Below are 19,319 nucleotides of genomic sequence, written 5' to 3'. Positions count from 1 at the left end.
GCATCATGTTTTATAGCCAAGTAATGCCGGATTTACGCAGGGATTTGAACCTCTGAGCTGACCTTGAAACATGGCCGCTATGTTGGCTGAGTCACAGTCCTAACTGGTCATGATTTATAACGGGGTAATGTGGGGATAAGTCAAGCTGACATGGCTGTACCTGTTAAAGGCCAACAGTTGAGCCAAAGTTTGATGGGTAGAGAGGTATACATATGCTCAGATGATTTAGTGTAGAGCTCTGTTGCATTTTTCCTCCTTAGAAAGTGTCGAAAACGCCAGAGCAATGCTGACTTTAGTATCTTTGTATTGTGATCTTTCTCTGCTGGTTATCAAAGACAGATGACAACTTGAAAAGATTCAAATGAACTCATCTGCACATGTTGTTTTGCTTTTGAGAACTTACCCAAAAATTCAAGCTGAGAGCCAAAACACTGGAAAACATTTCCTCGGAGGATGTCATTAGTGGGGACAGATCTTGGCTTGTGATTGTGTCATCTCAAATTCACCTCTTTGTGAGTGGTATTCAAAGTATCCAGAGTGACGCTACTGTCCAGATAAAAAACATGACTTTTTCAGTGAGGAGGAGATTTTATGTCTGACAATCCTAGAACAGATGTTTTAATTGCACACATCTGTGGCTGCTCACAGTGTGACAGCAAACAAACTGCTTTCCTTGTTGCTTTCTGTCTCACTAACTGATTCTCTGTTAAACTGAAACTGCTCCATCTGTATGTGTGTGTGTGTGTGTGTTCATCTTACCCTGCAGACACACAGTTGGCCCAGGGCCTCTCTGTCACTCTCTCCTCAGCCTGAGGGTCCTCTGTACCTCCATCACTCTGAGTGTTTTTTCCTGGGACATCCAGCTGGAGGCTCCAGGATCAGGGCCCAGCTATCAGTCAGACTGTGGCCCGGCTCCTCTTCTCTGCGCTGGGGCTGAGGAGAAAGTCAGAAGTGGCTGTTGGGAGGATAGTCGCCCCTGTCTGTTCTCTGATTGGACCTGACAGCAGCCTGTATGCTGTCAACACATTCCTGCACAGCTGCTCCTAAATCACAAAGGGGTTTGCTGTGGTGCTTTGTGTGTCTGTGCATACAGGAGCAACAGTGTGTGACTGTGTGTTTGTCTCCATGTGTGTGGGTGCAAGTGTGTGAAGAAATTATTCCTTCTGTGCTCCCATTTTGACTGATGAAGTGTTTCTGAGTGTGTAAATGAGTTTAAAGTGAAGCAGAGCTACTTTCCATTTTAGAAACTCTCCAGAGAGGCAGCTTTGTCTCTCAACATTGTGCAGTTGCAGCGTTGAGGCTGATAAGGAAATGTTTTGCCAATTTAACCAGACTGTTGAAATGATTTGGAATCCTCTCCAGGCCGCTGGGGCATATCAAATGCATGGAAAACTGGATTGTTTGTACAGTGGATAAGCGAGCTGAAATACTTAGAAGTAGTCTGTTGTGCTCAGTCATGTGTGATCAGCTGAGTGTCTGATTTTAGTGTGGTGTCACTTTGATCTGCTAAGAGTGTGTGTATGTCTAAGGTGGTGTGGATGGAGGCTGTACATGTTTTCATACATGCTTGCTGCTAACAGTGCACATAGGTTTGTGTGTGTTTAATCAAGGAGGCTGAGCAGTGGCCTCCGCAGCCCAACACTGACCTCCTGACTCTCTCTCTCTCTCTCTCTCTCTCTCTCTCTCTCTCTCTCTCTCTCTCTGATACTCTTACTAATGAACACAATCCTTTCTTTCAGATCCATGAATGGCTGCAGAAGTATGAAGACAGGAAACCCGTACCTGTCCTAGAAGGCGCTGCTGCTTTGGCTCATAATGTAAGTTTCAAAAGAAGGATGACAAAAACCATCTTAGTGAGATGTTGGTCCACCACACACCTCTGTAACAGCATCAGTGCTGCTTGGTAGAGAGCGTGGATCTCTGATTGTAGGCTGAACATCCCTCCTAAAAAAGGTTCTCATTTGATGTTTTGATGATAACTGCTGGAAAGCACAGTCCAGCCTGTTACTAGAAAAACTTCTCCTCTTTACACCCTTCAAAATAAGGAGGTGCTGGAGGTGTGCATTCAACTCAACGTTGCATAGCCTTTGTTTCAGCAGCATGTCAAACTGATATGATGGTAAATTAGCTTAGAAAGTGGGATCCTTTACTTTTGACTTTAGACTGTAAACAAGTAGCTAATAATAATAAGTATCATCATAATAACTTGATTTTACGTAGCTCCTTTCAAGAGACCCAAGGATGCTTTACAGGTGGGGTGAAAAGGGATTTATAATGATGGTTTCCAGGTATTATAGTTCAGCTGGAGTCCAGAATGTCCACAGCAGGAGGATGCCTATGGCAGCTCAGAGGAACCTACGAGACAAGGGAGCTCAGGGACTCCAGAAAGGTCTATGGTTAGTAACTTTCAATGAAGCAGAGTTTTGAAACCCAACGATGGCAGTGGCCATGTTTGAAACGTTGGCCAAACCTAACTTTCAGTCAACCTAACAAGACACAGGCTTTTTGGAGCCAGTCTCAAGAGGGACATTCAAGGAATCACAGTTTTTCAGCACTTCAGTTTTGGCTTCATTTTCAAATACCAGAGGTTTCAGCTCAGTATGTACACATTCAGTTGGGTTGAGATCTGGTGCATGGCTCTGCATTTGTTCCGTTTCTTCGCTCATTTATCTCAGTTTTCCTCTTCATTTGTCTCCAGCCTACACACACATTGTCTGCTCCGTCTTTGCGTGCCCTGTCTTACTGTTTGTGTGGAGCAAACATGATTTGTTTATAGTCAAATCCAGGGAGACTTAGTGTAAGCATGCTGGTCATTTGTCTTGTTCCAAAGTACAACAGTTAGATATTGTGCAGATTGAACTTAAAATCTTTAGCTCACCAGAGCCAAGAGTCACATACAGACGCTCAACACCCTCCTCAGTAGCTTTGGAAATCTACACCGTCTTTCACCTCTCACCCCTGAATGAACTTTAACCTGTTGGTGTTCTCTTAAGACTCTTGCTTTTTAAGAGTTACACTCTCTATTACTTAAACCAGCTGCCTATCCTGCTGTCCCTTCCCCGCCCAAACATGCAGACATGCACCACAAAATCCACTTCAGCAGGGACAGACTGATCATTAACCCTGGATGTGGATGGAAAGTGAAAAGTGAAGATGGATGGTGAGGAATAGACAGCAGCAATATTTGGATGATTGTTGGAAGAAAAAAAAGTTTGTTCATGTAATCAGGATAAGTTATAACACATTGAATGTCCATAAAACATTGTTACAGCATCCCCTCTCGCGTGCAGCACCTCTCATTACTTAATGAGAAGTCATCACACAGACAGTAATAGTACAAACAGGACCACTGATGAGGATTTTCTTCCATTGGCGCCAATGTCCTCCTCAAGCTGTGAAAGAAATTTAGCCTGATTAATATTGTAAACGTCCGGCGTCCTAACATTTGTAACTGTACTGTGTATCTGCATTGACCCGAGCAGGCAAGAATAGCCCTTACGCACACACACTCTCACACACACCTGTGTAAACCCCAGAAAACAGCCTGGCACAGTGAACGGAGAGGAGGAAAACTCCTCTTTACTGGTGTGTGGTTTTGTTTGAAAATCCGCAGCTCTGTTTATTGTAATCAAAGTGCCTCCGACTGTTCCACCTCCTCCTAAAGAGCCCACAGCCATACATCATCCTAATTAGTACTGAGTCAAAGGAAAGACCAGAGAGAGAGAGGGGCTGAATTTCTGTACAGTCAGTTGGGGTAAAGACCGAAAAGGAAAGAGTCTAAAGTGTCCCGAGACACAAGGGAGGAAAGCCGTCTCGTGGTCTAGACTGGTTATTCTGACCTTGCAGAGAAGAATAATCCAGTTTTCAGGTCTGGTGAGCGAGAGTTGCAAGAGTTGAACAAAGTTAATTATCTTCTGATTTGTCCATTCTGAAAAATGCTACAATGTTCAGAAGATATGTGGCTTTTGAAACATGGGTCCAGTGTTTACTTTGGTGATGACTAGGTGAAGGATTCTGTCGTTGTCTGTGACTGTGCTTGCTTTCACTTTTTCCATATCATTCAATGGATTCAGGACCTGCCACTGGTCTCTAACAGGTGGAAGTCAGTGGTTAAACCCAGGTGACATTCATAGAGAAGATATTTCTGAGTAAACTGGCTCTTTCATGACCATGACTTATTGAATCTGGTGAAGTTCTTGTTTTATTTGGCTAGCAGCATCCTTTGCTATTTTGTTTCAGAACACAATTCCCGGTTCATGCTCAGCCTTTTGTTTGCCCTTCTCTGCTCTGGGAGAAGGAATCATCCATAAGTATCAGTGAAAGAGCAAGAATGTTTTTTACTAAAAGGATGTATATCCTTGGCAGGGAAGAGGTCAAAACTAATAATTGAGACAGGTGAGCATAAGCTTTATCTTGCCAAAACCAGCTACCTACCAGCCAATGAAAAAGAAGGAATTATGTATAGGAAACCTGTGGTTATGCAAATTAGAATCCCAGTAAAGTGAGCAGGACCCTAATGTCAAGTTGCATTATAGTGACTGGTAACTTAAAGATGTGTAAACTAATGTTTTTGCCACAGTGTCAACAGACAGAAGGTAAATGTACTGGACATCTTTATGCAGATTGAGCTGACATGACGTGTGTGATAAGTGTTGTTTTTGCTGTTTCTTATTTCTCAGCATCAGAGCCTGAAGCCGAGAAATAAGCAACAGGTAAATTTAATTATGCCTTTAAACCTATGAATCCACTGGATTGGCTCCAGTCTTTGTCATGTTTGGCGTAATCACAAAGGGAGAAGACCCAGAGTCAAATTTTGACGTTAATTAGAACAAATAAAAAGGAACAACAAAAGGCTTACTGTGTAATAGCGTGAATGGAGTGCAAACAAATCAAAACAAAAACAAAGGAAAAGCGACAAAGCTGAGCAAAAAGTGAAAACACAAGGAGAGCAACAAAGAAAAGTCCACTTCAGGAGCATGGCAGAAGAGAGTTTGACGAAAGGAACTGGCACTGAAGGGAAAGAACAGAGACTGATTACAGATGGGGTAAACAGACGCAGGTGAGACTGACAGGACACAGGTGAAAACAGTTAAGGGGGGGGCACACAATCACAGAGGAAAGTAAAGCAGTGCAGCAGTGTATGACAAAATGAAACAGATCACAGACTTACATTTAAAACAGAGACTAAACAAGGATAACACATGACAGTCTTGACTGATTAGTTGATTAGAAGTGCAGAGGATGGGTAAACACATAGCTGAGCTTGAATCTGTAGAGACCTTATTCATGCTTCTTTCTCTTCTGTGTATCTGTTGTACTCTGGTGTTAATCCCAGCAAAAAACACTGCGAACTGGAGAATAAACAGAACGAGAATTACACCAGATTTATTCTGTAATGTTCAAGAAAGAGATACCGTGCTCAGCAATAATCTCCCATATCAATGTCACATAGATTAAGCCACAGATTTAAACCTGTTGGAGACTAACACAAAGTCCTGAATCCAATCAAATAGGAGAAGTGACCATTAGCACCGAACTCGAAGGATACTTTCCCAATACAGTGACAGGAGATGACCCATTTTGCATCGTCTGAACATTTTCATGCTTGAATAACATTTAAGGGAAACAAAACTAAGATAAAAGTCTGAGAACTTCTCTCTCTTAACTCACTTTGGCCATATCTGACAACCTTGGTTATTCTTGTCTGAAGAGCTCTGGCAACAGATCTTTGTGGTGGTGAATGGTTCGTGCTGCGAGTGTCTCATTTCAGCCTGTGAACAGAGGTATAAAATGCATTACTTGTAAATCATAGCTGTACTGTTAAAAGTAAATGCAAACTTGTTTCTCTGCTAAAAAATAAAAGTATGCTATGACTGCTTTTGGAGAAACAGGACCTGTAAAGAGGATTCCTTCTTTTGCTCTTTCTTTAGCCTCTGCTCTCCCTCCCCAGGTTGTGGCAAGAGGCCATAGACCATTCAAGAGACCCCCAACTATCAGCCTCAATCTCTCCCTCCCTCTTACAGATTTTCTTTCTCTTCTTTTTGTCAAATTACAGGCTTTCAAATTTATGCTTCCTGGTAAATGCCCCGCAAAGCGTCTCCTTGGGATTATCAGGTATCAGAATAAAGCCCAGAGATGGTGTATCAAAGCGTCTCGCTGCACACCACAATCCTGAGTCTCCTCATCGCTGGCTGGTCAAAAAAAAAGAAACACTCCTAACCCTGGAGCGCAGCGGTGTATTTTTAAAGCAGATTGTTTTTCAGCCGTGTCACCGCTCCAAATGAACGCTATTGAAGTGGTGAGTGAGGTCTGAAGTGCCACAGGAGAGATCTACAGTTAGATGAAATTCATTTTGGGGTTGAGTTTCAAGTAATGGATGCTTAATTTATTGCCTCACATAAAATGACACTTCAACCCCCGTCTGCCCCCGGCTGCACTGTCTAGCACTCACAGCAGGTGACTGTGCCCCCGCTCAAACAAACCAGCACCGCCAACGCCGCATGAAACACGATCGATAACAGGCCCCGGGAATAAGTTCTACAATACACACATATAGAGACATGTCACTGGATGACTGCACACACTTTTATGGATGTACAAACACATTTATTACAGTTTGTCTCCGTCTCCTCATTAAGAGTGAAATAGAAGCATGCTTGCCTCATTTTGGAATGAAAAACACTGCATAACATTAATCAAAAAGAGCAAATCAGCCTCAAATATGAAGCAGCTACATGTAAGTTCCAGTCTGTTTTTTCAATTAGTCTGTATCAACGCTGTCCAATGGTGATCACGTCATTTCAAGAAAGAGCTTCCACTTGTTCCAGATCAGACCATCGCTCAAACAGAGAGTACATGACCTGGTGCCTGACTCGTATCCTTCTCCCCCTCAAAAGCAACCTTTCTCCTCCTCTGGCTCCCTTCCTAACATCTTTATCCTCACTCGCGCACCTGCTGTTGCTCATGAAGCCCACTGGGTGCCATCAGAGAGCACGGGTCTGCAGTAAATACCTTCTACTGATATAAGGAAAGAGCCAGGCAGACAGACAGAGGAATAAGATGCCTTATTAATGTCAGGTGCCTCTTCAGTGTCAGTTCTCCCTAAGGATAAGTGGCATTTACTGTTGAGGAGCACACTGATGTAATAACTGGTAATATCAGCCTCGCTGTTGGTAGATTTGAAAGAAAATAAATATGTTTTGAGGATTATTTTCTCAATTTTAGGAGAGTAAGAAAAAGGTCTAACCGGTACCTAAAGTTGTGTAAATTTCTAATAAATTATAAAATTGTGCTGTGTCATTAAAAAAAAGCATATATACAGATGAGGACCATTTTCGCCAATGAAACCAGCATATTGTGCCCATTACTCCCACCCTAGTTAGCTCTGGACCAATAGAAACTGATATAATTGTGACACGTCACATCAATCTGTCACGTATCACTCATTCGCACTTCACTCCGGTCACAACTGTTCCTGCTACTACTTAGCTTTGCTTACTAGCTTGCTAGCATGGAGCCATTTCTATCTGAGTTCACATCGTCAGGTGATGCTAAGCCCAAGCTAGCTAAATTAAGAAAATATGACGACAGGTATGTAGAGTTTGGTTTTATTGAGAACAGTGACAGGGGACCAAAATGTGTCATTTGTCTTCAGGTGCTAGCGAATGAAGTTATGAAGCCAGCCAAGCTAAAGCGACATCTGATCACCCGAAATATAGGGACAAAACTAAAAACTTTTTTGAGCGAAAGTGAGGAATACATCTGCCAGAAAACACAGATGGTGAAGTGTTTTCTGTTATTCACTATGGAACAGGTCTGAAGTATTTACATTAATACGTTTTACAATACAAATCGTTCCAAAGGCATCTAAGAGTGCAAATGGTAGTAAGCCTGTGCTTAATCTATGTTGCAATTATGAGGGTGTCCTTGGAAAATATTCTCACCTGTAAGGGGTCCCTGGCCCCAAAACGTTTGAGGATCCCTGCTCTAAAGGAGTTCATTTTTCCAGCTGATAGGACCAAAACTGACCTTTCTGTTTAAGTTCAGGTGCATCTTTTGTTAATCCAGAACAGCTTTCACATTACTTTCTTGTCATAGCCACCTATCTTCAATGACAAAAGCAGGAATTTAACCTTGCCGAACACGAGGGCTGCTCGTCTTAATCAGTTTCTTTCTGTGTTATTCCGTTCGATCAAAGCTAACTGTTTAAATACCAAAGTCTCACGGAGAACGAACAACCCAACCAGTTAACACAGCTGCATGTTTACATGGAAAGTATGATATCCAACACTACTTGAGACTGACAGAAACTAAAATAAAAACAGATAAATAGAGGAAATCAAAGACAACACAAAGAGCAATCCTAGACAGCAGAATACTTCCACACTCAGAGATTCCAAATACAGTGATAATGATAAGAAACGATGCAGGCCAAATTCCTGTCCTGGTAATGAGGGTTAGACAGAAAACTGGAAATTCATTGAGGATTGAGTCCTTGAATCTCCCCCAGTCCTGTCTCATGATTCTCTCATTAAAGCATGAAAAATGTAACCTTTATCTATCCTTGCTTCAGACTCTATTTGCACCTTTTGTTTCTTATTAGATGACTCTTCTTTTCTTGTTTGTCATCTTTATTCACACATTAACTCTGGGACTCGTCCCTCGACGAAGCCTGGCAAGTGGACTGGTGGCTGGAGAGGTGCTGGTTTACTTACCTGGGCACTGCCGAGGTGCCCTTGAGCAAGGCACCGAACCCCTAACTGCTTGGGGTGCGTTGGTTGATGGCAGCATCCTCACTCTGACGTCTCTCCCTAAGTAGTAGTAGTAGTAGTAGTAGTAGTAGTAAAGTACGTTTCTTTCTTTCTTTCTTTCTTAAAAAGAGGGGCTTTTGTTGCATAATTACACTTTCACACTAATAACCTTAGCATTAATACTCACACAAGTCAGGATGTCGATATATTGCTGTAATGGTATTTGTCTTTAATGTATTTGTAATGATAAAAACTACCAAGATGCAAGACTTACACCAGTGCTCATAGGACAGGAGTCCTACTGATGGCGACGGGGAAATGAAAGCTGACTGAAACTAAAATGTGTATATATATATTCTTAGAAATGCTTCTAACTGACCCCTTCCATCAGTAATGCAACAATTTCTTTCAAGGACAACAAGTTCCTGTGATGCATTACAAGTATGGTTCAAGTGTTTACCCATCAAAAACAAATTATTTTGTGCACAACCACTCTCTTCTTCCTCTTCATCTTCCAACAGCAGCCACTCGCTAAATACATAAATTGTCCATTCTGTGCGATGGTAGCAACATGGTGGTGCAAGATGGCGACTTCTGTGGAACCAGCTTCTTTGTAGATATAAAGGCTCTTTCTAAGTTAACAAAAACAAAACAATTTTCATATTCAGATGATGAAACACTAAATTAAACATGCTTAGGGAATTAAGATAAGATAAGATAAGATATACTTTATTGGTCCCCCATTGGGGGAAATTCTTTTCTTACACCAGCTTACAACATGGAACAAGGGAATACAACAATGTACTTACATAGTTCAAAATATAAAAACAATAATAATAATAATGATGATAAAGGTAAAATAGAATAAAATAGAATAAAATATGGCAACTATTACAGAAGTATACATACTATGTACACTTCTATCTGATAAATAGATAAGGTAAGTCATTGCACGCATAAAATTGCACCAGGTTATTTAAAAAAAAACATACACAGTATGAAGAACAGTGCAATTCAGATGGATACAATAGTTATTTGTGAATGTGCCAAGTCACATAGTAACTGCCATGCAGTGACATGAAAGATGAAAACAGATGATTAACGGGACATTGTAGTGCTGGTGTTAAACGGTCTGATTGCACATGGGATGAAGGACCATTATATTTCCCATCTACCAAGCCTATTCTGTTATGCAGCTAAATAAGAACACACTGTGCCTTTAAGGAAATATGTTTTTTTTGACTAATTTAACAAATGTGCCATAGTTTTGTAAATTGAATTCACACACTCAATACATGTATAATGTTTCATCTTAGAGAAACCAAACCAATATGCAGTGTAAAAGGATATAGGTACTGCACTTTTTATTTTGATTGTCTGTCATTACATCATTTATTGCAGATTCGCTGATATTATCCTGGGCCACGTATTGCATATCTCATTGAATCATGAGTCATTCAGTGATTCCTACCACTATAAGAGATTGCAAACTATGTTCTTCAAGAGGAAACTAATAAAAATATTTTTGGGTTTAAGTCACACTAAGGAACCCTTTCTCCTTTCAATAAGATATTTGCACGAGAAACATTTATATCAATTATCAATGTTAAATTCATTTTTTCCAAGAGTGTAAAGCCAGTTTTTAGACCGTGAGACTCTTAAACTTTTATTAAAATCTACAAAATACAGCTTTGAGCAAACATCTCATTGCAGGATTGAGTAATGTCTTATCAAAATGTTGTTAGAGAAAAAAAATACAGGTAAAATTCAGACTGCTCTCAACAGGTGTTTTATTGATCAGCAAGGCTCCAAATCAAGCCAAATGGAGTTGATCCATCATCTGAACTCCACAACACTGACAGACTGAGATCAGATAATTTTTTCATGGAACATTTTAACTTATAATAAAAGCACTTTATATAGAGACAGTTTGATATATTGGCAGTGTTATATTAAAGTAGTAAGTCTTCAGCCTCTCAGGGTCAAGGGAGCGCTATAAACTGACATGCTGGGATCAAACTTATCCAAACACTGCGCTGCCTGCCATGACATTTTACAAATGAAATAAACAACGTCTCAAAGGAGACCAGCATCATTTTCCTCCCCCTCCCTCCCTCTCACCCACCCTCCCTCTCTCTCTCGCTGTGAAGGTCTGAGGATGGAAAATGTGACTCTAACCTGGAAGGTAGAGATCAGAGTCAAACATGTCCCATCTGTCCTCCACACTGAGTTATGGGACAAGGTGCTTTAATAAGACAATATGAGGGACTGGAAATTTACAGTTCTCAGTCTGTGTTTGCCTCCTTCCCATCGCTGTAAGCAGCTTATAGATGACATGATGGATGGTTGTGTATGAACGCAAGAGATTTTCCTGCACTAAAGACCCTAACCTGGACTCCCCTTCATCTTTACCTTTCACTCCTTCTCCATTCCTCTCTTGCTTCCTCTGTTTTCCCTTTCTCCTTTGTCATAAGTGCTACCTTGTTGTTTCTTCTTCTGACTTTTGCCTCACCACTTTTCACTGCAAGAAGAAAAATCTGAGTAAGGAATTGTATCTTCAATTGATGCAATATAATCTATTTAATTGTCTGACTTGATAGGTAAGAGATAATGTATAGTGAGTAGGTGGTTATAGAAGATTGGAGCCCCAAGAGGATAAGCTGGACCTCAACACAAAGCAGAGGGGTCGTTGCACCCTGAGGGGCATTTTTCTGTTAGAATTTTGAACTGATGCACAAAACGACTGCAGCACCTGAAGGCCTTCAACCTGTGTTGACATTTTCATCGACCAGCTCTTGAACACCGCCCACACTGTGTTCCTTTTTGTGTTTGCTTTGTGTCTGTCTTCTTTAATTTGGTCGACATCTCTTTCATTCCGCTCCCTTCCTGTTTCTGTGCTCTTTTCCTTTCTTCTCTGGTGACGGGTCAGCCATTAACCTTGAATCTACATATTTTTAGCTCTACAAATAAATTATGAGTAATATTAAGAATATCATCTATGTCGTAGACCACAATGGACTGCTAAAAGAAACTAACATTTTTGCCACAGTGTCAACAGGCAGAGGTGAAATGTGCCAGACTCTTTTCTGAAGATTGATTTGATCTGGAGTGTGTGATCAAGTTGTTGACAGCAACACTATACTGTCAATAAATAAAACACCATTGTTACGTAGTTTTGACCAAGCAGAATCAAGTATTAAGGTGCATTTCGACCAAGAGTTCCGGGGTTTTTTAGCCACGAGTACTACTTTCCCCAGAACTAAAGGTTCCTGTGCCCCCATTGTTGTCTGCGTTTCGACCGTGGGCTGAAGTCCTGGGTAGATTGTGCAAATCAGGCCAGTGATGTATGGAGAAAAAAAATTATGTTAAATATTTTGAAATCTTAATAAAAAAACTAAACTAGTATGCATTCCCAGGAACTCCCTCTGTGTTTCAACAACTGTGTAAACTCCACAAACACCGTAACGTTCAACCGAAAGTCCAAGAACCTTTGAAAAGTACTACCCCACAAGCAGGGGCTTTTTAAAGGGGGGAGATTATCTATCCCTGAACAATATTTAGACCCTGGTTCCTCTGGTCGAAACGCACGTAGTTCAGGGGTAAAGTCCCTAGTTCCGGGGTAAAGTTCCTGCGACGGAAAAACGCCTTTAAACACAGGTGGATAACAATTCTTCTTATCAAGTCTTTTGTATGTAAGAGAATTTCTCTAGTTTCAGGTTCATTTTAATCTTAAACAGACATGACTCTGACCCTTCCACCCTTCCCTCTGACCTTTTTCCAAATCTACATTTTTTTTTTGTCAAACTTGTGATAAATTGAACTAATATATGTTTGAGTGAGCTTCAGCTAGAATAACCTTGACCACTGGGGCTATTCATTAGCATGGTCTCTCTACCTTAGAGGGGGTCAAAGCTAATGGAAATAATAAAAAAGACCCCCCCCCCCCCCCTTAGACTAAACCCTTGCTGTTGCCTTCAGGTAAAGTGACATAGAGCTCTCCCTAACCCGGCTGTAACCCCATGACCCCCTGCTTTCACCTCCACCTCACCTCTGTACCTTATTCCCCCTCCACAGGGGTCGTTAGTCAAACAAACTGTAGGTTTTCCCGACCTCTGTCATCGTCTGCCTTAAAGGAGAGCACTGAGAGATTCCCTCTGGTTCAGTTCATCTGCTGCATGATGACAAGAAAGGCACCAAAGTGATCCATGTGTCTCTTCACGCTTCTTTGCTACACTCACTTACGCTTTTACTTCACAGTGTGATTGCAAGTTTTACTCAGCTTAAACCTTTGTTAAGGCTTAAAGCATTATTCTCTAAAAGGTTAAAAAATGATTTCCTTGTTAAACATTTTCTTCAAATTTTAAAGCCCCAGTAAGGAGTTTTTGACCTGTTATGAAAGACTGAATGGTGATGCATCTTTGTGATTCTTCTTGGTGTGTAATATCTGTAGTTACTGCAGTGGGGTAGATGGCCGCCAAGATGACTTACTGTGTGTAGATAAAAATCCCTTATATCTGACATTTTCTGCAGCAGTGAGAGACACGTTTGACTGTTAAAAGAAACCTGGATGATATTTTGGGCCAAAAAACAATCCTTTGGCACAGGATAAGATCAGAAAAAGGATAGGAGGTATCCACAAGGGGCGCCGACAGTAACGGAGAGTTTCTCACATTAAGTTTTTATTAGGGCAAAAACTGATCAGGATTTTAATCATTAAATCATCAAGTGGACTTTAATTTTCCTCCCTGATTTTTTTGAACCCACATCTTTAAAACTGGTCAACTACATCTCAAAATCAGCCTTCAGGAACCCTCTCATGGACACTCTTAAACACACCTTCACCTGCTTTTAATCCTTTTAATCCTTTTAATACTTTTAATCCTGGACTCCTGCTGTCGCTGCCAGGTGCCTTTTGCCAGGTCGTCACTGGAAATAAGAATTTGTTCTTTATTTTCAATATATTTATTCTTAAATAAAGATTTCACAATACACAAAAAACCCACAAAGAAAATAAACTTATAATGATCCCACAGAAAATATTATCAAAACAAAGCAAAACAAGGCAATGAAAGGACACATTTTTCTTTTACTGTGTTAGTATATGCCGCAATCACAACCTGAAAAATGTATACATGTAGCATTTTAATGTGATACATCTGATACCACTATACTTATAACTCTTACCCATTCTTCTTTCAGATAAGTTGCTAATGGTGACCAGTCTGTTACAAAAACTTCAAGAGTGCCTCTGAGAACATGTGATAATCTCTCTAATGGTAAAATAGACATTAATTTGTCCTACCATGTTTTAATGTCAGGAGGCTCCTCATCCAACCATTTCTGAAGAATAGTAAGCCATGCCGCATAAAGAGCAATTCTTAAAATGTATCTGTGTTTTCTTTGATAGGTTGAATCTAATCCCAACACAAAACTAAATGGGTTTAAGGGAACATCAATTTCAAATATTTTCTTAATTTCCAAGAATTTGTTCTTAATGACTTACCTGGTTAAATGAAGGTTAAATAAATCTTTGATTAGAGTTCACTGAAACCTGCAGAACAGTTCCTTTTGTTTGTCATAGGAGCTTGGTTGAGTGAATATGCCCCAAAAAATTGTGTTGCTTGTCTAGCTCTAAGCTACAATGGCTTACTTGGGCCATGGTAGGAAAAAAAGAAACTGAGCCAGAGGAATAGAGTAATATTCTGAAGTTAAAGTTGCAAATTTGTGAGGAAAAAAGTTGCCAATTTATGAGATTCTAAAAAAAAGGTTTGCGAGAAAGAACTTGAAAAAAGTTTGTCTCAGAACCTCATCACCTCTCACTTTTGCACATTAGATGCCGCTGCTGTGTATCCTGTCTGATTTAGCATTTAGTTATGATCATCCAATGTAAATTAATTAGAAAATAACTCCTTTGTTAATTTCCTTTTCAGCAAACTTATTTGTCCAAGCCATGTTTCCTGTTACACCTCCTCTCTTGGTGTGTTGAGCTTCACATGTATACTGTGGCGTAACAAGGATGTTCTAAAGTGAAGCAACATGGTTTCAATGGTGTATTGTAATACTGCTGGTACTGTGAGCCATCTATCAGGTACCATATTGAGTTACCCTGGATTCCCATCCCTGATATAAGTTCATTTTTGAGGTATGCTCAAAGGCTGATCTGCTCCACCATTAGATCGAATCCCATAGTAGTATGACCAGTGTTAAGAATCATGACTGTGTATGTGTGTAAGACTGTAAGCGTTCCCTTACACCACAGCCTCTGGTCTCCCCTAGCCCTCCTTCAGTAGTAGCTTGTGATTGTGGTTCATTACAAGCAGGTCTTTGTGTCTGACTCCTCGCCTCTCCTCTCCACACTCACACCACGTCCATGAGGATCACCCATAAATCAGAGTGCAGACGGAGGAGCGTGGCCTGGGCCTCAGAAGCTCAGTCTCTAGTCTCAGAGCTACCAGACATTCATCAGGAACGTGGTCCAGCTCGGTCCCACTGCTGAGAGATGCTTTCACGGCTCCAAGTGTTTCCAAGACGGATAGGACTGTTTTCTTTTGTTCCTCAGTTTTTCATTGAAAAATGATTCTACTGAACAGTATATTTAATCACGAGGAGCGTGAATGTGGGGCCAAGGTGTGACCTCATCTCCCATTATGATGCTCCTAATTTAAGACAGTGTCACCTTTCCTGTCTGTTGGACTCCTGTTCGTTGCTGAGAATACAACTATGCTATTTCCACATTTGTTTGAGAGGTTACCTCACTGTTACGCACTTCTTTACAGGTCATAGTAGTTTTGTTTATATCTCTGTCTGATGATCTCACTCTGACTTGTCATGAGGATCAGTTTTTTTTAACCAAAATCATTTCACGCCAGTCTAGCAGAACTGAACAGAAAAAGTCTCCTAAGCTCTTGATGTATGTTGTGATCACAGGGGAAAGGCACATCAGACAGACATGTCTGCTGTTGCCATAGCTCAACCAACCTGACTTCTTTATTTTCTTTCCACATCACGTGGCGTGTCGCAATGATGCTTACAGACATAGTCTGCAATTTTGGGCAGGTGCAGTCAGTAAATAAAAGCCCATGAGTTAGAGTATCAGCTCATGTATCTGCCTGAAATTCATCAGAAGCACTCATCTGGCTTTGATGACCTCTTTACCCTGCTATGCAAAAAGGGTGAGATGGGATTAAATTCAGCTTCAAATCAATTGTGCAGCTCAAACAGTTCTGTCAGAAATGGCCCCAATTAGAAAAGAGTCCTTCTCCTCCTGCATGCTCTAAGAGGACCATCCCTTTTGCCAAACAACCAGAGTGTTTCCAATATTGTGAACATGTCTGACAGTCACTGTGTGGTACATATCTGACAGGGAGTTTAAGTGTGAAAACAGCTCTTTGTTAATCTAATGATAGTTAATCTTAACACCGTTGTGCATCTCATAAAAATAATAAAGGGTGTATTATTGACTGTATTTGTCTTGTTTTGTGTTTATTTAAGGGACCTTGTAGGCTGCAAAGCTGAATTGCCCTCCGTAATGAAGTTGTCTAACTCACAATTTAATGTTCTTTCACCATGGTTAATAGCCGCCATTTGTCATGCTTTTTCATTTTTCTTTGTTCAGGTGTCTGCGGAACTGGAGGGGAACACAGCCAATGAAGATATCAAAGAGCTTCTTCAAATACTGGCAAAACCCCATGTCAAGGTGAGTTCAGGCTCATATAATCATTACTGTTTTTATTAACCCTCCTGTTATGTTGTGGGTCAAATTGACCCTTTTTAAAGTCTATTTAAGGCAATATATGCCTTCCAAACCAGCTACATGCAGCATAAAAATCTGGGCAGCATGTCAAAGAAGAGATGTCGTGTTAATTTATCAACATTACTTCATAAAAAAAAAAAAACATTCAAAATTTAAAATTAAATAAACAAAATTCTGTCATGTAAAATTATCCTATTTATATTTAGGTCTTTCCAATGTACATTAAAAAAAGTTTGAACATGAATTTGAATGAAAAATTAGTGAGTTATCCTCATTGAACCATGATCTGTGAGAATTAAAGAACACCAATGGAACAAATCTTAATTTAAATGGGTTTTTTAAAATTAGATTTAAAAAAAAAAAGTGTATTGGGATTTTTTGGGGTTCTAACACTTTTGGATAATTCAATATGCCTCGAGTCAAATTGACCCAGGAACATTATTGCTGCTCCAGAGAAACGAACATAACAGGAGTTCAGCAATGGCTAAGGAACTATCACCAAAAAGGACACGTATATACATGTTTGGAACTACTGGAAACTAAAAGATGCAGAGTTTTGGTCAAATCAAGTAATTTCATCTAAACTACACTGGAGCACAAACAAACATTGATTGTCTAATAAAGTATTTGAATACAACTGAACTGCCAGCCACCAGATATTTAACTACTCCAACTACTACATTTGCTGCTGCTGCTGCTCAACTCAAAGCAGCTGTTGTAATTATAACCAAACTATGTAGTCAGTCCTGTTAGTTAAAAATAATAATCCAACGTTCAGATCCATATCAAAATCGGCAGGTTAAAAGCTTGTTAGCTAACTAAATGTGATGTTATAAGGTTATGATGAGTTCAAAGCTGGGTCAGTAAAATAACTATTAGGCAAAGATTGATAAAGTCATCATGACGTGTTCAAATGTAAGGTCAAGAATAGGAAAATTAAGGTTTGGTGAGTAACTTGAATAACACGGCTGTCTGGAGGAGAAATGTATTTGTTTGCCCAGAATTATAAAATAAATATAACAGATGGATTTATGACCTTTTTAACTCTTCAACACAAGCGCTAATCAGCTTCTAATACATAATTACGACTACTGATAGCTATGACTCTTCAGGGCAAATATTTAAAGATATTTAAAGGGGCTTTAAAAAATCTGAATATCCGGCAGATGTGGCAATAAAAAAATCCACCAAACAAAAGCTTTGGCTTCTCTTCTTACTGGCTTGATCACACAGTGTACAGATATTTGCTCTTAAGGTACTTCAGGTATTATCCCTGTTTCTTCTACACACAGAATAAGAAGGTGACATCCACTCATTTTTTTTGTGCCCTTCTTCCTATTCTTGGCTGCTTTTTTTCCCCGGCCTCGTTATCCAGATGCAGACAGCTACAAAATGAATTTACACATTTTCATTTCAAATGCGTAACTCGGGTCATCCATCAGGCGCTCCAGGTGTCTCATCCAGACAGAGCTGACTTCACGATCACGGCGGGACAAAAGGAGAGCTGGATCGGCTCCTTTTTTTTAATGCTCTAGCGTCATGCTTATTAGAGATCTGCCAGAAACAACAGCTCAGCATGAAGCCCCCCCCTCCCCATCCTGACACTCACACACAGAGAAAATACATTATGGCTGATACAAATGTTCAATATCTCACAAAATCAAGAGTTGTTAAAAGACAGGGGGGGTTCGAAAAGGATCAGACTCACAATCAGACCAGCATGTGGAGTTTTTGGATGTCAAAGCTGGTGATGTCATTTAAAAAAATTAGATCAGTTCAGCAGTATGAGTAAAAATGTGAAAAGTATGAATCAAGCATGTGCGGTAACAGATCATGAAGCATGAAAAAAGGGATCTGTATTCATATAGTTTATGCATTTTAACTGGCAATCAAAACATGCAATGCTGAAAAGACATATAGCAGTTGATCCTCGACCACACGAGAAAAACGCTCACCATCTATCACAGCCTTTCTCTCCTGCTTTGCTTTGTGGGGACGCTGCGTTCCATGTCTCTGTCTACCTTGAAGTGAAATGCCCTGCGTTTATTATTTTAATTCTGCTTACTGTGAAGGTATTTGGCATGACAAAGGATCAATCTATCAACATGCAGAGTCTGTGAAAGTCATTGATCAGAGAGATACACCAACATTCACTGATGAGTTTTGAAGGCAGATAACAGGGCTGTAGGCCAGGTGTAAACACACACACAGAGCAGACACACTGACCAAGACAACAACCTGCACTCCCTGGTGTGGGTCTCTTGACAGGTAGAACTACCTGTGCCTCTTGAAGGTTGATTTTGAGTGTCTGCACATTTGATTGGTTAGGATTATTTTGATCTGCATCAACAACCAACACTTCTCTCCACAACATAGGAGCCATGTAAAAATTACAAATAAAAGCAAAAAAACAAAACAATCACAGAGGGATTCATCAAGAAAATATATTTAGAGTCCAGCATATACATACACACACATATTGATATGTACATGCATACGGACACACCCACATGTACATTCATGCATACATAAACATGCATACACATCCACATATATTTAAGCCAATCACATGCTGACCAAAAAAGGTGTAGGCTGAAGCCAAGGCTTATCCTGCCTACCCTTTAACATAACTTATACCGTATAGGCAACATTGTGCAGTAATTATGTTATTTTATAACAAAGCAATCTTCAAACGTTTCATTCAGAAACAAACTTACACACAAACAAACAAAAAGAATTTCAATCTCAACAAGCAGCAGTTTAGAAATCTTAGAGAAGTCTAATTTCTCACTGTCCCCCCTGCTCGCCTTGTTACC

At 40.2% G+C, this 19,319-nt stretch overlaps 1 protein-coding gene across 1 annotated transcript in view; it reads left to right on the top strand.

The window, feature by feature from the left end:
• The window catches only part of mpp7a (membrane protein, palmitoylated 7a (MAGUK p55 subfamily member 7)), a 189,269-nt gene that overhangs the window by 86,915 nt on the left and 83,035 nt on the right, over positions 1 to 19,319 (top strand). Inside the window, exons 4-5 of the mRNA XM_034706737.1 lie at positions 1,740 to 1,817; positions 16,366 to 16,446. Of these exons, the coding sequence (XP_034562628.1) occupies positions 1,740 to 1,817; positions 16,366 to 16,446 (159 nt within the window). The remainder of the gene's footprint in view (positions 1 to 1,739; positions 1,818 to 16,365; positions 16,447 to 19,319) is intronic.

This window comes from Notolabrus celidotus, chromosome 17 (assembly GCF_009762535.1).
Source record: "Notolabrus celidotus isolate fNotCel1 chromosome 17, fNotCel1.pri, whole genome shotgun sequence".
Classification (NCBI taxonomy): Eukaryota; Metazoa; Chordata; class Actinopteri; order Labriformes; family Labridae; genus Notolabrus; species Notolabrus celidotus.
This window is presented reverse-complemented; position numbering and strand designations above follow the sequence as displayed.